The following is a 26,922-nucleotide window of genomic DNA, read 5'->3' on the forward strand; positions in this document are numbered from 1 at the left end:
CAGATCAAGTATCCTCAGGGCCGGATGTACCATCTGGGGAGAAGTAACTAACACATGGCACATGCACTGTTTTACAGTATTCCAAAACCCGAGCATTCAAAAAGAATGAGTCAGGCTCCCGAAATTCATGACAGTGGCTTAAAAAGTCATGAGAAATTGAACAATAATCAATATGAGGATTCTTTTTAGGTGTCTTCTGGTGCGGAAGACTTTGTTTCACATTTTTCAAGCTTTTCTCTAACGTCATAAGGACTAGAAACTTCCTTTATAAAAAAAAAAAAGAAAGCTGAGATTCTCAGGTAGTAACATGATTCCAGCAGTTGGGGATTTAAGAGATCTCCCCTCCCCCAAATCACAAGCCTTGCAGTGATATCAGTGCTGCCAATGCTCATGATTTTATTAGCATACAAGGCTAGGCTCCTTTGCTTACAGCAGCATGGTGGGCTTAAGGGGACACACCATTGCAGCCCTGTTCTATCTTTATGTCAGAGGAAAGGTCTGGCTCCTACAGCACTTTCTGAAAAGAGCAGAGGATTGGCCAGTAGCTTCCTCAACATCTCCCTCTCTTTCTCCCACTTAAACAGAATAGGCGCTAAGGCAAGTCTGGGGAAATGTGCCGCGGCACGGACGGCAAGTGACGAGTGAGACCATGCGGAAGGTGAGCAGCTGTAGTGTGCAGCTGCAGGGGAGGCTAGTGACAAGAGGTCGTAGGAGGCTGCCCAGGAGGCATGTGGCTGTAGTCGGTGTAGGGCTGTAGCAGAGGCATGTGACTGGCGCTGGAGTGCAGCAGTACTGGAGGCAGGTGACTGTAGTTCGTGTTTGGCTGTGCAGGAGGCAAGTGACGACAGGTTGTATGAGGAGGCGTAGGAGGTGGGAGACGGTTCTGTGTAGAAAGGCGGCTGCAGAGGCTTGCAGAGCAACTCGATCTCACTGCACTGAGGAGAGTCACTGGCTGGATCATTGTCCCCAGGGCTGGAGTATAGTGACGGGGCTAAAGAACCCAGGACAGTGTCAAACCAGTGCCCACCTTGGGAAGGCAAGATATGATGGGAAGGAGTGATGTAAGGGGAGGGGTGATGCCGTGAGAACAGCTCCCAAAGGCCACCCTGGGAGCAGAGTGCCTTTAACTTGGCTCAGGTGTTGGGTCACTCCCTGTAGCTGAAGAGCACTTGTCATAGGTCAAGTCCGGGAGATTATTCTGAATGGGATACAGTGTCCCAGGGCTGGAGCTGGAAGGCAAACTCCATGGCAAATGCCTGTTCCCAGCTTGCCCCTTTCTTCCTGCTTCACGGGGGACTTTTGTTCCAGCCGGCTCTGTTAAATAGAGGTGGGCTCAGTTAAACGTCCAGTTTCACCTAGCAGAGACCAAAGAAGAGCTGCCACACTATGCAGTCAAATCTGCCTGCAGCCATCCCTCCCGGGGTCAGAATTCACACACGGTAACTGGGGATGGGCTCAGACCAAAACCAAAGATCCAAACAGCTACTACCCCTGGCAGAATTTGGCTTCAGATTTGAAACATGGGCTCCCTTTTTGTTATTATTGTTATTTATCATTTAATATGTTTTACATATTAATTACTATACATATGAATGAGTTTCCCATAGCTAACATTTATGCTGCAGTAGCGCCTAGCGACCACGATCAGGTCTGTCCCCACTGTACAAACGCGGTAAGTGACAATACCTGCCCCTAAGAGCTTACAACCTACCGTGTGTATAATTGTAATGCGGCAAAAAACCTTGGTCTTTAATTGACGAGTGCTGTATGCTGGCCTAGTTCTCAGGGTGTTTTCTGCATTGGTCTACTAAACCCAGAGTTGTGAGTTCAGTCCTTGAGGGGGGCCACTTAGGGATCTAGGGGAAAATCAGTATTTGGTCCTACTAGTGAAGACAGGGGGCTGGACTTGATGACCCTTCGGGGTCCTTTCCAGTTCTGTGAGATAGGTATAGCTCCATTAAAGAAATGGAGTGGGGGGAACTGAACAGGAGTCCATCTGGAACAACGGCAGGAAGGGCAAGAGTGGCTGAAGATAGTCGCCTCTCAGCAAATGCTGACTGTTCAGGGACAATGGCAGAACTATGAGCTTTGATTATTTGGCCATCTCTCCAGCTAGCCTATGCTGGAGTGCCCCAGGTGTTTAGCTGGTTGGCACCCCCGTTCCCACGGCTGAGCACAAATAAATAGCCACCCCTCCCCCCCAAAAAAGCAGAGACAAGTTGGTGCCTAAACTGACTGCACTTCTGGGTTCACCAGCCTTTTCCTCTCCCAGGCCAAACGGATTGTGTTGGACCAGGGCCAGGTCTAGGGGCAAAGGGTTAAAAAGACTCTCTTGAGAGAGGGAGTAATTGTCTTGGGGCATGACAATGAGACACAGGTGCCTGCTGGGATGTCTGGAGAAGCTAAGCCTGCCCTAGGTCACCGGAACGGGATAGTAGGTCCTTAGGCAATAGAGACAACCACACAGACTTGGTTTACAGTCCTTTTCTATCACTGCATTGTCCCTATTGCTGCAAGAAACAAGTCTTTCGTTGAAGAAAGCTCTTCATCACCGTATGCCACTGTCAGACCTGTAAAGCTCAGAAGCGATTACACAGAGCTCAGGGCATGACCAGACAGAAACTTGAGGAGGCTATTTCTCCTGCAACCTCGTGTAGTCCTTTGCAAAGTGGGTGTGAAAAGCTACCAGCTCAAAACAATAGCATTCTGTACTCACTTTGCACTGATGTAAATAACTGGATACGGTGCAGGGCAACAGGGACTCAGGCCCTAGGAATATAAGGAAAGCTTCCCACTTGTCCTTGATTGACTTGGCCTTGCATCATCTGTGTGTGATCCTTGCACTTTTGCTGGCATGTGGTCAAAACCTGATGTCCTTATTCACTTATTTCTCATTTAGTCTAATGGGTGTGTTGTCTAAGGATTGAGTAAGAACTTCTGGATTTGGCCTGGAGCTGTGGGTGGGTCCAGACCATAACCCATAACCGAGCTACTCTTGGAGTTCTCATATAATCCAGGGTTCTTGACAGACAGGATACCCAGGCTTTCAGAGAGCATCCTTTGGCTGAGACAACAGTTGATGTGTAAACCATAATCATGCCAATGTAATACAAATCCCTGAACACCTAGAGCAGTACCACCTCTGAGGTCTATCAGTCACTGTTGTACCTAAATGTAGTGGACACAAGTCTCTGACATGATGTCGCTATGATTGATGTGTCTCTCAACATGCCGTGGCAATGCATGTTCACACATTTCATGCTTGAATCTTTAGTCTGACCTGCGTCTGACGAAGTGGGTATTCACCCACGAAAGCTCACACTCCAAAACGTCTGTTAGTCTATAAGGTGCCACAGGATTCTCTGCTGCTTTTACAGATCCAGACTAACACGGCTACCCCTCTGATACTAGTCTGGTTTTAACGCACTTTAACAAATGCCACTGGCAAGTCTAGTGCAGACATGATGCAAACATTCCTTACTAGTGTTAAACAAGACTTGCAACAACTGTTTGTTCCCTGTTGTGATGGGCCGTCTGCCCCACACAGAACTGGAAGGGGTTAAGGTGCCCAGGTAGGCCTATTAACTCCATAGGCTGCACCTGGAAGAGAAAACAGGGCAGACTGGGCCCTATTTACTGATAGTGCCCAGCTGAGGAGGAACAGGAGGGGCCTGTATAAAGCTCAGGAGCTGAAAGTAGAAGGGGGTTGCAAGGAAGTAGGTTGCAGTTGCTTCCTGGGAGGAGGGTTTCCTAATAAGGGGCTAGAGCAGTGGGTCTCAACTCATGGGCCACTTGCAGCCCAATCAGTGTGCAGTTGTGGCCCATATGATATCCTCAAGCCTATGCAGGTAGGATATATATTTTGTGGATGCGGCCCATGCAACACACACAGAGAGCTGCATATAGAACCCACAATGGTACATAAGTTGAGAAGAACCATTGGGCTAGAAGGTAGTCTACAGTTACTTCCTGAGAGGAGGGAGTTGGGAAGCTGACAAACCCAGAGAGGGAGGAAGGGAGGAAAAGGCTCAGGGAAAAGCAGTAAGGGAGGACAGTGCAGGCCTGGGTTCCCCTACCAGTTACAGGGGACATGGCACATACCAGGCAGAAGAAAGTAGACTGCCGGGGATGATTTGGTCTGGGAAAGACTTTGTTAAACTCCCCCTGGAATAGGGAACCATGTTGTGACCTGGCTGAGTCACAAAAAGGAGACTGTAGTTCCAGGGCAAGAGGGGCTACAGGATGAGAGGATGGTGGGAGAGACCATAAGAAGAGGGTGCAATGCCTGGCAGAGCTAATTTCCAGGATGGCCAGGAGGAGGTGCCACCAGTGGTGAGTGGATCCCCTGACACCTGTCAAGATTAGAATTTACAATCCTGTTAGTTAACACCTGTTAAAACACGACTGCAAATTCTAATGTTGACATCTCTTTTAACAACGCAGATTCTGACCTGGCTATTTTAGTGTCTCTGAATCCATGACTGCAACATATTTTAGAATTCAACCAACCTTTAATAGGCTAAGAATAGTTCTGCCTTGGAAGCTAGATTCTCAGGATACATGCATGAGAGGTGACAAGGAAACTGGAGCAATGGAAAAAGGAGGAAAATGTATTTATTTGCATTGGAAAGCCCAGAGATGTGCATTACTAATTGCTCCACTGGGACAGCTTGGAATGGGGATGTTTAGGTGGGTAGTACTAGCCAGTGTCATGTCAGGAGTGGGGATGCTGGAGAAATGCCTGGGGGCAGAGCAGAGTGACTGGACATTCTTAGGCATCTTGCATGAGCAGAAATAGTAATTTAGGCCCATCCCTAGCAGTCCCAGACAGAATCTGTGAAAGAAAAATGCTCTTTTTCTGGAAAATAGTCCCGTGCTCATAGGCCCTGCTATCCAGAGATGGTGACTTGCACTGCAACACACTAAGGCAATGGCTCTTAACCTTTCCGGACTACTGTACCCCTTCAGGAGTCTGATTTGTCTTGTGTACCTCCAAGTTTCACCTCACTTAAAAACTACTTGCTTACAAAATCAGACCTAAAAATACATTAATGTCACAGCCACAGTATTACTGAACACATTTTTACCATATCATTATAAAAAATCCATTAGAATATAAATACAGTACTTGCATTTCAGTGTATAATATATAGAGCAGTATAAGCAAGTCATTGTCTGTATGAAACTTTGCTCACACTTTTTATTTAGCCTGTTGTAAAGCTAGGAAAATATCCAGATGAGCTGATGTACCCCTTGGAAGACCTCTGTGTACCTGACTGAGAAGTGTTGCTCTAGGGTTGTTTTTTTCTTTCTAAAAGAACAGCAGCAAGAATCGCATTGCATCACTGTGTCACATTACGATGCCTTGGGGACCCAGGCATGATTTGGGGGCCTTGTGTGGGCGAGGCAGGGGTTGCACAGACCAAACGGTAGTAAGCTGAGACACTTCACGGGCAACCACCCCTGCTGGCTTGGGATAAGCGTGTGATATGCTGATGACTCACAGGACTGGACGGGACCTCGTGAAATCCTCTAGCCCAGTCCCCTGCACTCATGGCAGGACTATATTATCTAGGACTATCATGGTCATTAATTAAGATGCTAATAAGCGACGCTATAAATAAGGCAGGGCAAGGAGGTGAGTGGTCTCCCTGGGATGGGTGAGTGCGCGGCTCGGTCCATGCCTCTCCCCATAGGGAGCCATGTGGAGCCAGCAGCGCACGAGAAGCCCCGCCCCCGAGCAAGGGCTGCACGCGCCGGAAGCAGCCTCGTTCTGGGGGGGTGCTTGCGTCATTGTGAAAGCCCCCTATCTGCGGGGCTTGAGGTTCCCTTCCCCCTCTGTTTCCGGCGGAAGTCTGCGGCCTTTCCTTTTCCGGGTACGGGTGCCCAGGCGGCGGAAAGAAGCAGGCAGGACGGATCGGCGGCGGTGGCGGTAGTGGTGGGGGTGGCTGGCGCGTGTAATGGCGGAGCTGGCGCAGGGGCAGAGCGCGGCTCCAGTGGGGATTAAACCCGAGGGCTTCGCCGACGCTTTGCACCGGGTCCGCCAGGTAACGGAGCCCGGGCACAGGAGGAGGCCTCGGAGCCGCTGCTAGGCCTCGGGGCGGGAGAGGGAGCGGGGCGGCCCGGCCAGGTGGTTAGTGGGGCAGAGGGTGGAGCAGCCTGCGTGTGGGGCGCAGGGGCCTGCGCCTCCTTCTGGGGAAGGGCTTGGGGGGCCGGAGCGAAGGGGGAGCGGGGATGGCTCGGGCGGGCGCGCTAGGCGCAGCCTGGGTGGGCGGGGAGCGCTGGGGCAGGTTGTGGGGAGCTGGGGAGACTAGTCCCGTGGGTCTCTCAGGCCTTGTTCACCACCGGCCCAACTTTCTCTCTGGAAAATAACGCCCAGACCTGGTGTCTGTGCAGCGTCTTTCATTACCCAGGAGACCAGAGTGCTTCTAAAAACAGCTCCCCTCTGTAGTAATTAGGAAGTGTGGGGTGAGAGGGGAGAAATAGACCCCTAAAGGGTTTATATGGATGCAAGGTTGAAGGAGGTCAGACAGCTAGAGGTGCAGGTTCTGTGGGCTTTTGGGAGATATTGTTAGTTTGCAGTTCAGTGGTTGGGCTTATGACACAGAAAGTGGCTATTTTGTAAAGAAATACTAATTTACAACATTTTCTTTGGTGGAATGAATAGAAATAAGCATTCACATGTTTTTTTAAAGGATTCTTAAGACTAGTCTAGACAAGTCAATTTAAACTATCATATAGGGGAAATACTGTATTTATAATTAGCGGTTAGCATCCATCCCAGAAGAGGTGGAAAAGTGTAACTTCTGTGATTCTGAAACACAAATATTCAAAGATTGGTGGAGAGGGTTTCAAATCCAAACAACTTTTCTGCATAAAATCTAGGGTGTCTGAGAAATTGTAGTGCTCCTTAGCAATTTGTGAGTTTATGAAAAGTGATTTCAGAGACAAGTGGCCACTGCCTTGCGGGTTTTGCTAGTTGTGCAAAATTCATTACTGTGTATTCATCATCTTTCTCATTCCATATTTATCGTAGGTGTTAAATGCAACTTGTTCTTTGTGGTTATTTACATCCCAACAGGACATAACATGTCTAACTACTAGAAGCAAGTCTTGAAGATTCTGTATGGTCTTACTGTCACTTTCCAGTATTGCTGGGGTGGTGGGAGATAAGATCTCCCTGTTGCCCAGCTCCTGGAGAAATAAGTTGGATCATAAAACCTTTCGAGCTATTGTTCTAATGAAATGAAAAGGCTCACCACTTTGTACAAGTCAGTCATAAACCCAATATGGTAGCGAATATTTTTTTTTATCTAGTCTTCAGAGAATTGTGCAGAGACACTGGCTGTTTTAGGTAGCACATCATCTACTTTTTTCAGAAAGACAAAAATGATCTGCGACTTATGGCTTTTCAGCTGTTGATCCAAAGCACCACATCTTAGTCATGTTTTACAATATGCAATAGGTAGCTCTCATCTGCAGTGACCCAGACAAGGCTGCAAATCAGATTTTTCAGTGTCTACTACAGCTGTGTCAACTTGACTGTACGCTGATGTCTGAGTCTTCCTGTTAGCATCAGATTGTTAACCTTTAGAGGCTGTTGTATTGGGAAATATCGTAGGCACGTGTCATAATCTGGACCTCTTACTGAAGGCCTCCAGCTGCAAAAAGTCATTTTGAGTATTTGAGAATGTTTTCTGCCTGTTAAGTAATGGATGGACTTTATCTTGGACAGCCTACTCAGGTAGAAGAAAAGTTTCCATTATTTGCTGATCATTTGTGGCTTTTTGAAAGGAAACTGAGTACTGCATTGGAAACATACTGAACTCATACTGAAATGCACCATTCACTGGATCAATAACAAGTTAAACGTGAAGGGGGGAATTTTTGTGACTGTATTGACCCGTGTATATTAGTGAAAGTTGATTGCTTATCCTATATGGCTGCTCTGTCATATTTGTGGGTTATGGTAAGATTGTTCCACACACTCGTGCCCAGAGAAAATGGAGCATTAAACTCCATTAATTGTAAATTGGCTTCTCTTTTATAGAGGAATGAATAAATTGGTATCCCTAGGCCCAGAGTGTACTGAGTTACTCTAGTCTAAGCTTTTAAAGTCTTCAAAGCCATCTGCTTCAAATGTCCTAGAAACAGTACGCTTTACAGGCCTTTATCAATGAACATACATTTCTCTGATAAATGTGGGTTCCCTCAAGTTTTGGTAGCTGAGTCATTGATCTGCAATTCTGTAAGATGATTGTATGCTGCCTGGCTTGACAGCTTTGTTCAGTATGCTTTGGGGAAGGGGGAAGAGTTGTTGATTCTGGGCAAAAAATAGATCTTAAAATCGAGCTCACTACACCTCTACCCCGATATAACGCGACCCGATATAACATGAATTTGGCTATAATGTGGTAAAGCAGTGCTCCGGAGGGGGCGTGCTGCACACTCCGGCGGATCAAAGTAAGTTCAATATAATGTGGTTTCACCTAGAATGCTGTAAGATTTTTTTGGCTCCCAAGGATAGCGTTATATCGGGGTAGAGGTGTGTCTTAATAGCTGTGAAGGGCATTTAGTAACTGAGTACAAGTAGTTTGGCTTGTGCCCAGGTGTGATGTGACTGAATCCTTGTCGCTGAGGTCTCAGTGACCAATATGAAATGAGGTGGTCTTGGTTCACTTCCTAGTGGGCAATTGTGTACTTCACAAATCCAACTGTCACAGTTCACACCTCTGGCATTCTTTCTGAATGGGGTGTAGAGACAGATTCTGCTGTCTTGTCCCTAAAGATGGTGTCTAAGATTTTGGTTGAAATTAGGAAAGTTTGCATGGTACTTGTCCATGCCATACCTCTTCTGTAGGCAGATGTCATTGGGAGGAGGGGAGATTTCAACAATATGGTACCTTTTTATGAACTGTGTTCACTTAAAATCATGCAAACCATAGAGCTGCTACAGCTCTGCTTTGGCCCCTGGGTTATTGATGTAAATGCCCCTCTTGTGGTTTTGAATCAATTTTGAGCTAAAACTGCATATACGACTGTTAATCTAAATATGCTGGCGGTCTACTTTCACTTCTCATATGGGTTATAGTATTGTACATCTGGGTTGTACCATCGGTATTGTGGGCAACTAAATATTCAGGTCAGTAGACCTACAGGATGATCAGCCACAGTAACTGCAAGCTTAGACATTGTGAAATGAGCTAGCAACCACAGAAGTCTGTAGAACCTTTCAAAGAAATGAATTGTGTTGCTTTATTGGGTTGTCCTAGGTGAACCCTCTTTCTTTTTTATTATAATAGTGTCAAATTTCTGATACAAACCCACAAACCAAAAAATTATTTCAAATGTATACTGAGGCTTTGAGACACATGTTCTCCCCACCCTCCATAGGGAACCTGAGATCAGTGGATTAGCAGACTGACACATGCAGTAGCCAGCCTACATAGGGAGGCTGCTGATGCTGTAATTTGGAATTATATTGCTTTTGTATGTTAGAACACTTGTATTACTCCTTTTAAGTAATGTAACTTGTATTAACAACTTGATTTATTCCCTTCCCCTCCTTAACAGTCTCACCTTGTAACAAATCATTCCTATTTGTATGGTGCTAGTCCCCTCTCCACATGCACACGGCACTTTTGCTGTGAAGTGATTTGCATTGTAAGATTACATCATAAAAATCTAAATTTGAGAAATTAACCAGATACTTACTAGCCAGTGGTTTAAATTAACTATCTAGAGGAAGACACACAAGACAAAGTTGGCGGCCCCATCGTTGATGTGACGTGATGGGTAATGGGCTGGTAAGCCCTTGTCCTGCCAACCTTAGTTGCTGGGATTTTTATCATGGTCCCATAAGGGCCCTATGTGTAAACTCCATTTTTCATATCAGGCTCTACCTTGTAGGTCTCCTTTTTTTAATTAAAAAAAAGGAGGGGGGCAGGAGGAACACTCCAACCATTCCTCTGGAAGTGAGATACTTCTCTGCCTCTTTGTCCCTTTTCTGGACTCCTAGGGGAGAGGGAAGGAAGGTGTCAACTATTCTACATCTCCCTTAGATTCTCTCTTAGATTCTCTTTGAATAAATTAATAGCTGGTCTTTGCTGCTGCAGCTAGTTTTCCCAGTTAAGGCAAAATAAAATTTACATGGTTTTGGACAGTTTTACCACTCCTCACCGGGTTCTGGATAGCAATTGAGAAACTGAAGCAAATCACATTCCCTTCAGTATTCTGCTTGGCAAACATGAGCAGCCGCGGAGACACTGGAGCTGTTTGAAGACTCAGGGCAATAATACTTCACTGACTTGTATTGTTAACATGTGAAAGATTATCTTTTTGTAGCCGTAAACTAGAAACTTAGACTAAATTCTGTAGAGGTTGATGGTTTAGGTCCAACCACACTTGCCATTGAAATGTTCATCTTCTGCACATGAATGGATTTTAAATCCTTAAACAATATTGTAAAAGAAGGGTGAAAGGCACCAGGTCATATTCCTCCCTAACTACTAGGAATACTTTAATTTTAAAAAATAACTTCATTTTGTATCTTCATTGTAAATAGAAAAGCACGTACAACTATCACTTTTTTCCATGACTGTACTCCTGCAGATGTGTAGCTCAGGTTTTGAATGGCTAGCCAGATCCCAAAAGTGGGACAATCAGAGAAATAATTTCTGCTTTAGTGGTGTTTCTACAACACACTTTATAAAAGCCTTTATTCAGTTTAATTCTATAGGGGGAATGGAGAATGACGTCTAGAGGGGTGAATGCAGTAGCTAGCAGTACATTACTCAAGGTCACCTAGTCAGATAAGGGCTAGGGCTGCATGCTTTTGTTAATTTTCTAATGCTTAATTTATCTTCCTGCAGAACCTGTAGTAATAAACAAGACTCCTTTTGTAACTTATTCAAGAGAAATTAAAACATAATGTAACTGCGGCATCTATTCTAAATATTTGATAACTTTACTTTTTGATTTTTTTTTTTCTCCTGTGGTAAAAAATTGGTCAATGGTCCCTGTATAATCCAACAGTGGTCTTTAAAAATATATCTTTAACATGTTCATAAGGCTTGACCAGCTGGAAATAATTGTGCATTATGAAAATGCTGACTTTGAAGTTTAGTCTAGTTTCTGGGGGCCAAATTCTGCCCTAATTTTTGACGCTTAGCAAGGTGGCTGGGGAAACAGCACCGTTGTAGCCAAGGGCAGAATTTGGACCAAATGAACTATTTAAAGTATAAATTCAATTGTGGAAATTGAAAATTAACAGTTATTCAATTTTTTTTTTAAATGGTAGACGGTTCTCAGTGAACCTGTTAAAACATATCAGTAACATGTCACAGTATGTTAGGGCTGGCAGACCCAGTCTTGTGCAGGTCTGTGGATTATAAATTACTACATAGGAGCTGTTAGTAGATTCCAAAACTGATGTTAATCTTTATTTTTCAGTATTGAAGTGGTATTTGAAATAGCTTTAATAAAGCAACCAAGCGAGGGATAGCAGATGGGAGGAGGGCCCGAAATGTGTCATGGTATGGAATATGACAAGTTACATAAGAAGGCACATGTGTGGAGAGGTGGACAGTACATATTAATGTGACCCCTACAGTTGTATTTACATGAAGCCAGTGGTTTTGGGTGACACAAATAAACCATGCCTGAGTTGTTTGGTGTCAGTCTCTCTAATTGCAGCATTATCTGGCATTGCATTATTCCATATATTAAAAAGAAACTAGACCGCCTAAGACTGACCACTCCTTCCTCTTCCGTGAAAGAGGGTTCTTTTGTTCTAGAAAAGATTCAACTTGGGTTTCAGCTGCCTGTGTTAATTTCCGGGTGTGCATGCAAGTTCCCCCCCTTGGAGATCACAAATACAATAGAAAAAGAGGGATATCAAGAACTTCTTTTGGAACTTGCATTCCTGATACTGTTAATATATATATATATATATTTTTTATAATGGAAGGGCAGACTAAAGGCAACCAAAGGCCATTTTCATTCACTATAAGTAACACAAATGGGGGTGTGTGTGTGATGTTTAAGAGTGAACTGAAAAGCAGTGCCTTAGTGTAACAGAAGTCCATGTTACAAAGAGCTTTCTACTTTACTTTACTGCAGGTCCTGAATTTTGGACAGCCAGCTTTTCCTCTACAGCTGTTGGTAGTGTCAGCAACTTGAACCCTTATAGATGTGTGTCAGTTGTTGCAAGGAAAGCTACATTTTAGAAACACCTTTGGTTATATTTTTCCATCTCTCTTCCCTTCATTATGAAAAACATCTATGTAGAAAGATATTTTAAATTTGTTCGTGTTGCTTATTCCCTACTGAAATCCTAGTTAGTAGTAATCTGATATCAGGACTGATTATGTGGAAATGATTGATTGTTTCTGCTACTTATTCTCCTTCTGAACTAAATCCTCCATCAGACTCTTAATACAGAGCCTGTTGAAATGTTTTTCCTTGGAAAAGAATGAGGGGAACAATACAGAATAAGACATTGCTCTGAAGATTCGTCAGGTTTTGCATGAAGCATCAGTTCATGTACTTTATGCTGCTCTTATTAACAAAAATCCCTTTTAAAAAAACTAGGGTAGTGTCTTGGTATCCCTACATTTATTTTAGTTACTTGTCTGGCCCCCTTGCTATGGTATCTGCACACCTCATAATCTTTAACGTAGTTAGCCTTGTAACACCCCTGTGAATTAAGAAGTGCTACTACCCCCATTGTACAGATGAGGAAATGAGGCACAGAGAGACAAGTGACTTACCTGACATCACAGAGGAGTCTGTTGCAGAGCACGGAATTGGGCTGCTGAGTCCCAGGCTAACACCCTAACCACTGGACCATCCTCTGTTAATAACATCTGATATTTAAATAAATGTCTGACATGGTACAGGAAACAAAGCTGGGCAAAGGAGAACTCACTGAAATGAAAATAACTGTTTTTTGCTTACTTCTGATAACTTGTGAAGTACATTGCAGGTTTGCACCATGAAAACCCTGATTTTAGTAGCTAAAAAGACAAAATAGTAACAGGAGCAAGTGTTCTAGTGGACATCAAGGACCAAAGTTCAGTTGCTATGGCTGACATTTCACACATGCTAATTTTTAAAAAAAAATCTGCTTCAACAGATTGCTGCTAAAATTGGAGATATTCCTCACTTGAATAATACCACGCCACTGGTGGACCCCTCTGTGTATGGTTATGGAGTACAAAAAAGGCCCCTGGATGATGGAGGTAAGTTGGCTATTTTTTGACAATAGGTATTTCAGATATAGCATTCAGGAATGTTTATTTGTGGACATGGATCAGTTTTGCATTTGTAGTAGAAATAGCTGAGGATTAGTTGGTGGATAATTTTGTGATGAGATTATACACAAGAATTCCTGTGCTGTTTAGTCTTGCTCAGATAGTACAACACATTTTCAACTGACAAAATGATACATTCTACAAGAGATATTATCAAATTACTAGTTTTTAGAGAGATTTAGCTAAGTAATAGAATTATTTAACATTTATATTGTAAATGAGGCACCATTGGATTGGGGACTGTGTACATACAACAAAAAGACAGTTCCTGCCTGAAATTGCTTAGTCTTCAAATAAAACAGTAAACGACAGGTTGGTGATAGCACATAGTAGCTGTGAGCTGATTGTAACAAGTGTAACGGGCAGCAGTCACAGCATGACAGCTGATTATGTATGCATCTCAGCACAAGTTTTAAAGACAGATTTAAGAGAGGAAACTGATGGGGATCACAGAATCCTAGAATATCAGGGTTGGAAGGGACCTCAAGAGGTCATCTAGTCCAACCCCCTGCTCAAAGCAGGAACGCCCTGCTCAAAGCAATTCCTGCCTAATTCCTAGTGGGAAGATTACTCCATATTTATCCATTACAGTATTTCTTAACCCTTTCTCCGATGCATCTGGTGGTGGCCATGGTTTGAGTCAAAAGACTAGACTAGATGGACCACCTTGGCTGATCCCTATATCGTATTAATATTCTATTTAAAATATCCTTATGAATCACTAAAAATGTTTTCCTTGCTGGTAGTTTGACTTCTTTATTTTCTTGTTTCTGGTGCTACAGAAGTCAGAATGGATGCATATGTCCATAAGAATCTGTGTCATCAATTGTGCACTGCTCTTGGAACAATGTGTTTTTATTACCTGCTGCTTTGCAGCACAAAAAGCTCTCGCTTCTTTGTTGCGGCGGTTGTATCAAAGGGGCTATGGTCTCCTTTTCCTCACCAGATTAGAATACTACTACTTATAGTTCCGGGGTTTTTTTTGCCTGACAAAGGTACCCTTGCCATGTGAGTCTTTTCTACAAATATACTGTTCAGACTTTGAAATTTTGCATATAACCATAACTTTCTCTCTTTAAATGTAGATGAACTTTCAGTCACTGGATTTTTTTTTGATTGGGGTCATGCTTTAATGTGAGTCAACACCAGAGCAGCACTGGGGAGGGATGCAGGCAGGCAAACAAAGTTTCAGCTTAGGGTTTCACCTGTGGAAGGAAAAATCCCCCTCATCTCTGTTAATTCTTAATTGCCTTGGGAAATGGAGGTGACACGGTGCTGATAAGATAGGTGGACTGTCTCTTCCTTCTGAGGAATCATTCTGGGGCATGGGAGAGAAGCTTCTGGCCTGCTGTTATCTCAGCTGTCAGAAGATTTCCCATAACCCACTCCTTCCTCCATATCAGCCATGTGTGTCCAAAAGTAGAGCTGCCACTTGCTTCCTATTCAGTTCATTGGGATATTTCCTCTTGTACGTGCGTGTGCACACACACACACACATATGGTTGCTGGAGGAAGGAGTGTGTTCCTGTGAGACCAGGCCCCTTCCATCTAGGCTAAAGCATCATTTTTTTTCAGTGCTTCCAATGCTCTGCTATGAGAGCAAGAAGCCTGTTCTAATTGTCCATATCCTGGTCTTCTGTATGGCAAAACTGTGTTACTGGTTTAACCAGTGACCTGTTCAAACCTGATGGTCTTTTGTAACCAAAATGGGCCTCTTCAGAGTGCTACTAGTTGCCTTACTAGGCTAACCAAAACTTTGTGTTTGACTAGACCATAAGTGCTTAGGATATTCATTGTGATCCAGTTAGAGTTATAATGGCCCCTCTTTCCTTTCCAGTGGTTCCATGCTTCATTTCTTCTGAAATTCAACAAAATCAAATGTCTGATTATGGGCATACATCTCTAATGAGAGTGTTTCTGGAGTTTTCCTCCATTCCAGAATTATGCTCACTACAGTGCTCAGCGATAGGGCCTAGCACTTCTTCCAGTGAGAGTTGAAAAATATTTTACTGACTGCAGTGAACTTAAGAACAGCTATACTGGGTCAGACTAATGGTCCATCTAGCCCAATATCTTGCCTTCTGACAGTGGCCACTTCCAGATGCTTGAGAGGGAATGATGCAGTGATCCAGCCCATGTTGTCCAGTCCCAGCTTCTGGCAGTCAGAGGCTTAGGGATATACGGTTCTGAAATTGAATTCCTGACCATCTTGGCTCATAGCCATTAATGGACCTACTCACCATGAACTTACATATTTCTTTTTTGAACCCAGTTGTACTTTCGGCCTTCAAAACATCACTTTTGGCATTGTGTTTAGTTCTAGTGTTATGTGAAGGGGTAAATAACACTTCCCTATTCACTTTCTCCATAACATTCACAATTTTATAGACCTATATCATATTGTCCCTTAGTCTTTTCTAAGATGAGCAATTGCAGTCTTTTTAATCTGTCCTCATATGGAAGCTGTTCCATACTCCTAATCGTTTTTGTTGCCCTTCTCTGCACCTTTTCCAATTCTAATCTTTTTAAACATGGGCAACCAGAACTGCATGCAAAATTCAAGTTGTGGCCTACCATGGATTTATATGGTGGCATTGTGATATTTTCTGTCTTATTTATCCCTTTCCTAAGGGATCCTAACATTCTATTAGTTGTTGTTTTTTTTTTATTACTGCCACTCCACATTAAGCAGATGTTTTCAGAGAATTATCCAAGAACTCTTTCTGGAGTCATAACAACTAATTTAGAACCCGTCACTTTGTAGGTATGTTTGGGTTTATTTTTCCAATATGCATTGCTTTGCACTTATCAGCATTGAGTTTTAGCTGCCATTTTTGTTGTCCAGTCATCCAGTTTTGTGAGAACCCTTTAACTTTTTGCCCTCAACTTGGACTTAACTATCTTGAATCATTTTGAATTGTGCAAATTTTGCAACCTCACTGTTCACCCTCTTTTCCAGCTCACTTATGACTATGTTGAGCAGCACAGGTCTCAGTACAGATCCTTAGGAGACCATGCTATTTACCTCTCTCCATTGTGAAAACTGACCGTTTATTCCTACCCTTTGTTTCCTATCTCTTATCCAGTTACTGCTTCATGAGAAGACTTTCCCTCTTATCCCATGACTACTTACTTTGCTTAAGAGCCTTTGGTGTGGGACCTTGTCAGAGGCTTTCTGAAAGTTCAAGTACACTATGTCAACTGGATCACCCTTGTCCATATATTTGTTGACCACCTCAGCTAATTCTAATAGATTGGTCGGGCATGATTTCCCTTTGCAAAAGCTATGTTGGCTCTTCCCTGACATATTGGGTTTATGTATATGTCTGATAATTTCGTTCTTTACTAAAGTTTCAACCAATTTGTCTGGTTCTGAAGTTAGACTTACCTGCTCGTAGCTGCTGGGATTGCCTCTGGAGCCTTTTTTTAAAATAAGCATTACATTAGGTATCCTCTAGTCATCTGATACAGAGGCTGATTTTAAGCAATAGGTTACATACCATAGTTAGTAGTTCTGCAGTTTCATATTTGAGTTCCTTCAGAACTCCTGGGTGAATACCCTGTGGTCCTGGTGACTTGTTTAATTCATCAACGTGTTCCAAAACCATCTCAGTCTGGGACAGTTCATTAGATTTGTCTCCCACACTTGAGCCATTCTTTGTAGGAATCTTCCTCGCATCCTGTACAGCGAAGACAAGTGTGGAAAATCCATTTAGCTTCTCTACAACAGCCTTGTCTTCCTTGCATTTAGCTTCTCTGAAGTGGAAATGGCAATGAATAGTCAAGCTTACTATATTTAAGGGTGAGGGATGATTGTATAAAAAAGCTTGTGTGAAAACAAACCTGACTTTGATCTTCTTACCCTTAAGTAAATATCAATCGTATAGTATAGTAATAAATTCTGCATGTTTACTTGCTTCACTAATCTGCCAAAATAAGATTGTGGCATGTATTTATGCCCTTAGAATGAAGAAATTAACAGACCAGTTGCATTGGGGAGGGGAAAAGAGAAGAATGAATCCCTCTCTACCATGGGGCACACACTTTATCAGTCTCTGGACTGGAAATTCCTGCATGTTGCACAATCACCTAGTCTGTATTTGGCAAGTAAGAAATTTCCCTCTGGCACTTTTTTGCCATGCCTTTTATTAAAGTATCCAATCTTTGATTTTAACTTGTTGTTGCATGCATTGTTAAATAACAAGATATTATGCAAAACTGAATTCAATTATGTCAGGTTCAAATGAAATATTTTTAATTCACGCTTTTCATGTAACTAGACCGAAACTGATAGTCGCTTCAATAATTATGAAGTAGGAACGGTTCCCCAACAGCATGGCGGTGTCTACTTGAGTAAGGATATTTCTAATAGGCTTTTGAAAAAAATTTCAAGCTTGTAGAAAAGCCTGGAGCCTGTCCATAATTCAAGTAAAATAATACTTACCACTTAACATCTTTTAAGCTTAGCAGTAATCGAATGCTTTAGAATGGTAGATTGGGAGGCGGGCTGTTCCATTTCCAGCATCTTGTGACTGTCTCAGCTGAAGCAATTTTTCATTAGTGGTGGGTGCTTCAAAAGTGGGAAAGATGTTGGGCTCTTGTGAGTGTAGAAAGCAAAGCCTCAGATATTCCTCCATCACTTCTTAAGATCCCAGTAGTCCTGATCATGATGGAGGTAAGATCCCTGAAAGTGCTCCATTTTACAAAGAAAGCAAACCAGATAGCAGTTGGGTACGAGTGAGGGAGCTTTTCATTAGAACATGTTATCCCAAAACCATAAACTAATGAAAGAGCATATTGAAAAATTGCTGTACTTGTTTAAGGGTTCAAAGTATTGCACATTGGAGAAATAATTTTAATTATTCATACATGTGACTCAGTTCTAAATCAGCTGTAACGACTGAGGAAAAACTGGGCACCCTTATGGACAGCTCAGTGAAGACCTCTGCTTAGTGTGCAGCAATGGGCAAAAAAGAAACCTGTTAGGATGTCTAAGGAGTAGTAAACATCCTATTCTATAAACCAATAACATGGCCACCCCGGAATTCTGTGCTCATCTAATGAACCCAGAAAATTAATTGCCAAAAAATATAGTCACTGGCAAAAGTTTCAGACTTCAGTTAAGGTTTAAGTACTGTATGGATAGCAAGAACATCCAGCATTTTTAAAGATTAAAGGAAAAACTTCAGGTATACCTTCTTGCTTCAGGACATAAGCTGACCTCTGACTACTGAAGGTTAGGAATAAACTTTTCATGGGGCAGCTTGTTCAATAACTGCCTATTACATTATTATGTATTTGTATAATTGTAGCACCTAGGAGCCCCAGCCATGGACCAAGACTCCATTGTGTTTGGTGCTGTACAAATACAGAACAAAGAGGTTATAGTCCTCAATATAGAACAAGAGATGATAGATGGATGCAGACAGGGGAGTACAATGAGCCAGTACAGGTATGATAGGCAGTGGTCTCATCACACGAGCAATCTAACCATTGCCAAGATTTTGTTGGGGTTCTTGGACCTCCTTTCAGTATCTTGAAGTGGCTGCTGTCAGACTAGATACTGGACTAGATTTGGTCCAGTTTGGCAGTTCTTGCATTTATTAAAATCTAAATCAGAATTGAAAAGTGCAAAACGGCATATGAAACAGATGTATTTGGTTCTATGGGAATGCTTAATACATAAATGGCCAAAGCACTTTCAGAATTTCATATATATTAGGGCTGTCGATTAATCGCAATTAACTCAAAAAAATTATCTCATTTTTAAACAATAAATACCAATTGAAATTTATTAAATATTTGTGGATGTTTTTTCTACATTTTCAAATATATTGATTTCAACTCAACACAGAATACAAAGTGTACAGTGCTCACTTTATATTTTTATTGCAAATATTTTCACTGTAAAAAACCAAATAGTATTTTTCAATCCGCCTAGTACAAGTACTGTAGTGCAATTTCTTTAACATGAAAGTTGAACTTACAAATGTAGAATTATGTACAAAAAAACCCTGCATTCAAAAATAAAAAAATCTAAAACTTTAGAGCCTACAAGTCCACTCAGTCCTACTTCTTTTTCGGGTAGTTGCTCAGACAAGTTACATTTGTTTATATTTATGGAAGTTAATGCTGCCCGCTTCTTATTTTCAGTGTCACCTGAAAGTGAGAACAGGTGTTCGCTAGGCACTTGTGTAGCAGGCATTGCAAGGTATTTATATGCCAGGTATGCTAAAATTCATATGCCCCTTCATGCTTCCACGCTGATGATGCTCATTAAAAAAATGCGTTAATTAAATTTGTGACTGAATTCCTTGGGGGAGAATTGTATGTCTCCTTCTCTGTTTTACCCACATTCTGCCATATATTTCATGTTATAGCAGTCTGTGGCGATGACCCAGCATATGTTCGTTATAAGAACACTTTCACTGCAGATTTGACAAAATGCAAAGAAGTTACCAATGTGAAATTTCTAAAGATAGCTACAGCACTCAACCCAAGGTTCAAGAATCTGAAGTGCCATCCAGAATCTGAGGAGGAGGAGTTGTGGAGCATGCTTTGCAAAATCTTAAAAGAGCAACACTGAGATGCGAGAACCACAGAACCCAAACCACCAAAAAAAAGAAAATTAGTCTTCTGCTGGTGGCACCTGACTCAGGTGATGAAAATGAACATGCATCGGGCTGCTCTGCTTTGGATAGTTATTGAGCGGAACCCATCATCAGCATGGACACGTCCTCTGGAACAGCGGTTGAAGCATGTAGGGACATATGAATCTTTAGTGCATCTGGCACGTAAATACCTTGCAACACTGGCAGCAACAGTGCCATGAGAGCGCCTATTCTCACTTTCAGGTGACATTGTAAACAAGAGGCAGGCAGCATTATCTCCTGCAAATGTAAACAAACTTGTTTGTCTAAGCGATTGGCTGAAGAAGAAGTAGGACTGAGTGGACTTGTAGGCTCTAAAGCAGGGGTTGGCAACCTTTCAGAAGTGGTGTGCTGAGTCTTCAATAATTCATTCTAATCTAAGGTTTTGCGTGCCAGCAATACATTTTAACATTTTTAGAAGGTCTTGTTCTACAAGTCTATAATATGTAACTAAATTATTGTTGTATGTAAAGTAAATAAGGTTTTTAAAATGTTTAAGAAGCTCCATATTAAATTAAAATACAAAACCCCCCGGACCGGTGGCCAGGACGCAGTGAGTGTGAGTGCGACTGAAAATCAGCTCGCTTGCTGCCTTTGGAACGCGAGCCATAAGTTGCCTACCCTTGCTCTAAATTTTTACATTATTTTATTTTTTATTGCAGTTTTTTTTACATAATTGTACATTTGTAAGTTCAAGTTTCATGCTAAAGAGATTGCACTACAGTACTTTGGGAATTAAAAATATTATTTCTTTTGTTTTTACTGTAGAAATATTTGTAATAAATATAAAGTGAGCGAAAATAAATATAAAATGAGCGCTCTGCACTTTGTAGTCTGTTATAATTGAAATCGATATATTAAAGTATGGAAAACACCCAAAAATATTTAAATAAATGATATTCTATTGTTTAACAGTGGAATTAATCTCTCTCAATTTTTTTAATCGCTTGACAGCCTTTTTATACACACACACACACACACACACACACACACACACACACACACACAATCAATTTTATCTAGTCAGACCTTGTACTTGTAAATTTAAGCCCACAGTGAAGATTTACTGGCAAATCATGAACGCCTCCAGATTTTGGTTAAGCGCTGTTAAATAACCTCAGCAGCATAAATTCAGCTTCTGTAATGAGCTTGCTGATTCCTTGCAGTTCCTTGCAATTGCTTTGTAAGTTCCTCATTCAAATAGATGCTTCCCTAGAGCAGGCATTGTCCGGTTTCCAAGCAGAACCTCTTAGAGGTGCTGTGCTCTCTGGTGGATTTGGTACATGTAGACTTTGTCTTCATGCGGTGGATAGAAATACAGATATTACTCTGTAATTAAATGGGATGCTGTGCTTAAACTCTGGTCTCTAGCTTTCTTAAAGTTGCATGTACTTTATTTGTCCTTGTATATCTTTGTGGTTTTACAATCAAAATGTCCTTTTTTTAAAAAAAATAAACAAACTACTCTGCTGTGTAAGACCATGCAAACAAAAGGGAAATTGACTGACAGTGCAGAGATAAAAAATAAGTGACCACATGCAAAAGCTGTGAAGTTCACTAAGTCATCAAACTTATAGGGATGGAAGTGGGAGAGGAAATATATTTATTTCAGTGTTAGTAATCTTAGGTTTTACTTGTAGTAGTAAGTAAATCTTAAACAGAAATATGATTATCCCAGTGAATGCCCTCTCTTTAAATGTAGGATGAGAAAATTATATTACTGCAGCAAGCTAGGAGCCCAGTCTATTAAGCCTCTTCACAGAACTCCCACTGAGTTTTAAATAGAGGCATTTAAGGCAGAGGTTGTCAATTTTTTGGTAGTCCATGATTTACAGATGTTTATAGATGACCCGCTCTCTCCCTACTAAGACTGTGTGGACCACATCCCTTCCCACTTACAACTGCATAATATCCCTGAGACATCTTCAGTAATCATGTCTATGGAAAAGTAATATTGGGAAAGTATGTTATGTTTTTAATAATCAGTAGCTGGAAACAAGGATAGCCAGTACTATATGACCAGCCAGTTTTGAGCACAGCACCAGTGGTCCATGGACCACAGTTTGGAAACATCAGCACAAAGGGGCTTTTCAGATCACTTTCATAACCAACTCTCCCAAAATCCAACACGTTTAAACCCCTCTGGTAAGTGTCAAAACAAATCCAGTAGTAAAAAATAGCCTGGCTCATTGTTCTCTTTATGCTGCATGTTCCTGACTGGATGTAGTCCTCTCCACTACAGCTTCCCCACATAACTTTTGTGCTTTTTGCAAAATTACTTTTGTTCTTTCTTACTACTCTTGTATATTCTCTGAATCCAGTTTTCCAACAGCTGAATGTGGGAATGAACTGCCAGGGTCTAGGAAATCTTAACTCATACCTGTACAGTTCTGTAAATGGCTGCCAGCACTGCTGAGTGATGTAAGATTATGAATTTGTCTCCGAGACAAATGGTGGCAATGCCTTGGTCATAAGTTCTGTTGCTTTTATAGCCTTTCCTGAGAGAAAAGATTTGTCATAATACACCTCTACCTCGATATAACGCTGTCCTCGGGAGACAAAAAATCTTACCGCGTTATAGGTGAAACTGCGTTATATTGAACTTGCTTTGATCCACCAGAGTGTGCAGCCCCCCCGCCCACCCCCAGGAGCGCTGCTTTACTGCGTTATATCAGAATTTGTGTTATATCGGGTCGCGTTATATCGGGGTAGAGGTGTATTGTAAAACAGTGCATAAGTCTCCCCCTCCCCCTTTAAAATAACCTTAATCTGCAATTTAGAGTTGCTAAAATTGGCTGCACAGTACCTAGGCTGTGGGTCTGAAATGGAGCCTGAAACAGGTGATTTTCAGTTTCATTATTTCCTTTCTCAGAGAAGTAGTATGAAATATGTGGATGCTTTTCTTCACACACACGGCTTGGACAGGGTGGGGGTCTAACTGAGAACTGGTAGCACAGTTGGGCAAAACTGGCTGCTTTGGCACTATAACCCACACTGTAACTTCTATTTAATTTTACGTGCACTTATAGCACCTCGGTTCAATAGATCTTTTAGTGCTTTGCAGAGGTGGATTCTCTCCATTTTAGTGATGAGGAATGCGCACAGGAGGGGTGTAAATCGTAGAGTGCTCTAAAATGTAGACCCTACTAACATGCTCGAAATGATTCTTCATGCATGTGAACATAGAGAGCTGTTTCAAACAGGATTACATCAACATGCATTAGGTGCCTTTAGAGCGTATCAGCAGGGCCTATACAGGGAGTTAGAGTGCAACACTTTAGTGCTCTGCCACATTGCGCAGACAGGGCCTGAGTTGCATAGATATAGTGTCTTGGTTGCATGTAGTTGAAGATAAAATCTAGCTCTCATCACTCAGTCCCCATAGTCTATTGGCTGCTAGTGTTGTGGTGCCAGAATATTTCTAACTAATGGCACAATTTAACCATTTTACAGCACCAAACAATTTTTAAAAAAATAAGGTTGCTTTTTCAAAGGAAGAGGGGAGCTTGTCTAGTAGCTGCATTTTGAGCTTCAGAAATTGAAGATCAGACCCTGAACTTTGTCACATCCATTTTAAGTCCAGTCAGGCCTTTGACAAATTGTCTTGTGTTCTTTGGTGACATAGGATTTGGAACAGCTTTCAGGTAGAGGACTGCTGTTATTCTGGGGCAAAGAGCGTTGGCAGGAGGAGATGGGGAAGAATCCTAGAGACATCTTTCCACCCCCCAAAATGTTTATGGTGACTTCATGATGATGTTTCACATTATTTGTATTAGAGTAATGCCTAGAGGTCCTAACCAAGATCATGGCCCCGTTTTAAGTGCTGTACAGACACACAGCAGAGGATGATCCTTGTCTCAGAACTTCCATCAAAATAGACTCGAGCAAAGGGTGAAAGAAAGGACGTATTATCTGCAAGACAGGGATGGGGACATGAGACCAAGAGTCAGAAGGTTCTGTGGCAGTTAGAACCCAAACCCCATCTCCTCTTCCCTCGTTTCAGTGATCCCTTAAAGATGCAAATGTTTTACTGCAATAATTAGCACTTTAAAGGAATTGTAATAAAACTTAATGAGTGGAAGAATGGCAGACCTCCCCTCTGGTTGCAGTTCTTTAAGTCTTCATTAGGAAGAAAACTAGTGACTGACTTGAGGAGGGAGAAGTATTTGGGGGAAAAAATACACTTTAACTACCCCATTCCTCAAACACTCTTGATCCTCTTCAACAAGAGTGTACTTCTCAAAATCCTAATGTATAGTTTGCAATCTTATATTCCTCAGCTACCTCTTGTGATGCATTGCTGTGGTTTTATTCTTGTAAGGGATATTTTCTTCCATAAGATTGTATATTCCCACCATGCACATTAATCTAGTGGGAGACTGTTTTTATAGGGTGGAAAATAAAAAATAAAAATCTGCATTTGTTTTGAGTATCTGTTAGGCAGAATTCAGTTAAGGTGAAGCCTAAATCAGGATGTAGAGTTATCAACCAGCAGGTGCCATTAACAGGAAATTGGGCTGATTTTATTCAGTCTTTTTCCTTATTTGCAGCAAAATGACTTCACTTACAGTTAAACGGTACTCAATAGATGTAAAAAGGAGGGGACGGATGGGACACATACATGGCCTATCAGTGTTCAACCCTCTCCCTGCCATTAAGAAGAAGATATATTCTGTGCAGAAGGCACCATCATCAGTTTGTGGTATTTCAGTGCATGCATTCTGCCCCAGACTTGCGCCTCTATTAGTCTGTCTTTCAGAGCAAAATGAGCATGTTTGAGAGAGAATGAAACTTCAGATGGTTGGAACCATGGACTAATGATTTTCTCATGGCAGGGTCGTCTTTTTTTGCCTGCTATGGCGTTTCTCAGCATTTCATGTTCTTGGGTAGGGAACAAGGAAAGTGCATGTACGCAGAAGATGCAGGGAAGTCTTGTGCTTAAGCCATATAGGACTAGGAGGCAAGAAATCTACTCCTCTCTGTTACAGACTTTGTGTAGGTGCCTTAACCTCTTTGTGCCCCCATTTCCCCTTAAGTAAAATGAGGATATCTACTCTACCTGCATGTTGAAAGAGTTAATTTGTTTGTAATCCGCTCAACATCTTTGGATGGGAGGCTCTACAGATGTGCAGTACCTGTTACAAAATGAAAGCTATTTTTAATCATCAATGTAAAATTTAGGACAGGTGGAAGGGCTTATTGGGATACAGCTCTGTTTCTTAAATAGGCGTATGCAGTTTGCTAAGAGAGGCTGAAACGGAGTGTGTTTGGGAAAATGCTAAAAGGAAATGTGAAACAGCATTGGCAATAATGGGACGGCTCTTTCTGCCACCTCATTGGAATAATGTAGAATGGTGATCCGTGGCTAGGGCTCCTAGTGCAGTGGTAATGCAAGTAATGTCTCTTGCCCTATTATTGTTGCAAAAATATTTCTAAAGCAGCTTGGAGACAGGGTGGCATGTTTCTGAATTTACTGTATAAACTTGTATCTTACTTGCTGAGCCCTTCTGTGTAACAGTACCGTTATCAGTAAGAGGAAATATTCCCCATTACATCACCCAACTTTTCTGCTGCACTATTGCTAACTATTAAATTAGGACATTTTATATTCAGGGTAAGTGTATGCAAAGGCAAATCTAAAGGAGTCAATAACACAGCAGTTGTCTTACCTCTGAACTGAACAGCATAATAAAAATATATATATTCTGTCAGTATCTTGGTCCAGGACCATTATCAAGATATTGACACAGAACAGAAATACGGTATTGACTCTGCCTGTTTTTATTTATCTAAAGTGTGTGTCTGCTCACAAATTTTATGCATTTTCCTATTAGATATAGAGAAGGTGGGTGAGGTAATATCTCTTATTGGGCCAAAGACAAGCTTTGAAGCTTACACAGAGCTTGTCTTTCAGTCTGAGAGTGGTACTCAGTGTCACAGCTGAATACAAGGAGGAACATTTTGCCAAAGATCATTTAAGGGGAGGTGGGCAGTTGTTACCTCTGCAGTCAGGACAAAGGAGGGTTGGCAGGTCACAGATTGTTGTAATGAGCCATAAATCCAGGGTCTTTGAGTCCATGACTTGTCGTGTCTAGCAGAGTTATGACTGTAAGCTCCCAGGCTAGTCTTCTGAAGGTGTTGTGCAGGTTTTGTTTGAGAATGAGACGTGAGAGGTCAGATACGTAGTGATCATTCTGTGAAAAGTGTTTGCCTGCTGATGATATAGTGTTCTTGTCTTTTATCTTTTTTTTTTTTTGGAGAGTTCATTTGAGAGCATAGTGATTGTCTAATTTCACCCAGGTATTTGTTGTTGGGGCACTTAGTGCACTGGCAGAGGTATACCACATGTTATGGTAGGCATGTGAAGGACCTGTGAATCTCGAAATGTATGTTGTGGGAGTATTGATCATCATAAGCGTGAAAATATGTCTGCAACTTTTGCATCTGTTATGACAGGGTATTGCTTCAAGCAGCCCTCCAACCTCACCATGCTCATCAGTAGCAAGGTCTTCACAGTTCAGGACATACCAATTCAAAGCAGCATCAGACCCTGCCATAACAGATGCAAAACCTGCACTCCTCTCCGCTCCTGTGATGACCAATACACCTCACAACCAACGTAATCAAAATGGTCTTCTAGTTAGGAGCAAATGGCCCATTCCTTAGTGTATTTGAGACAGGTGAAGTTCTATAGGAAGCTTTGCAGGATGTTTTTCCTACTTTGCAGTGGACCCTGTTAGGGGTGTAAAATATTAACTGTTTAGCATTAGTCTAAATGGTTAACCCCGGGCCAGCCGGCCCGCCAACTCCAGCAGCCCTGGAGCTGGCCAGAGTGGCCCCGGTCCAAGCTATGCCAGTTGGCTGGAGCAGCTCCCCAGCCCCTCTCCCTTTAATCGGTTAACCGTTGGAATAATATAATTTTAATCGTTTAAATGGGTGAACTTTTTAAAGAATATTTA

General features: G+C 42.0%; 1 protein-coding gene across 14 annotated transcripts in view; it reads left to right on the top strand.

The window, feature by feature from the left end:
* Positions 1 to 5,702: 5,702 nt before the first annotated feature.
* FUBP3 (far upstream element binding protein 3) overlaps positions 5,703 to 26,922 on the top strand; it is a 58,186-nt gene continuing 36,966 nt past the window's right edge. For 5 of the 14 annotated variants that reach the window (XM_075060574.1, XM_075060578.1, XM_075060575.1 and 2 more), the window contains exons 1-2: positions 5,703 to 5,876; positions 13,136 to 13,241. In XM_075060574.1, the coding sequence (XP_074916675.1) occupies positions 5,703 to 5,876; positions 13,136 to 13,241 (280 nt within the window). Of the gene's footprint in view, positions 6,048 to 7,081; positions 7,745 to 13,135; positions 13,242 to 17,278; positions 17,421 to 26,922 lie in introns of those variants that run through there. The other 9 variants (XM_032797608.2, XM_032797615.2, XM_032797610.2 and 6 more) reach the window with 7 other exon arrangements.

This window comes from Chelonoidis abingdonii, chromosome 24, assembly GCF_003597395.2.
Source record: "Chelonoidis abingdonii isolate Lonesome George chromosome 24, CheloAbing_2.0, whole genome shotgun sequence".
Taxonomy (NCBI): domain Eukaryota; kingdom Metazoa; phylum Chordata; order Testudines; family Testudinidae; genus Chelonoidis; species Chelonoidis abingdonii.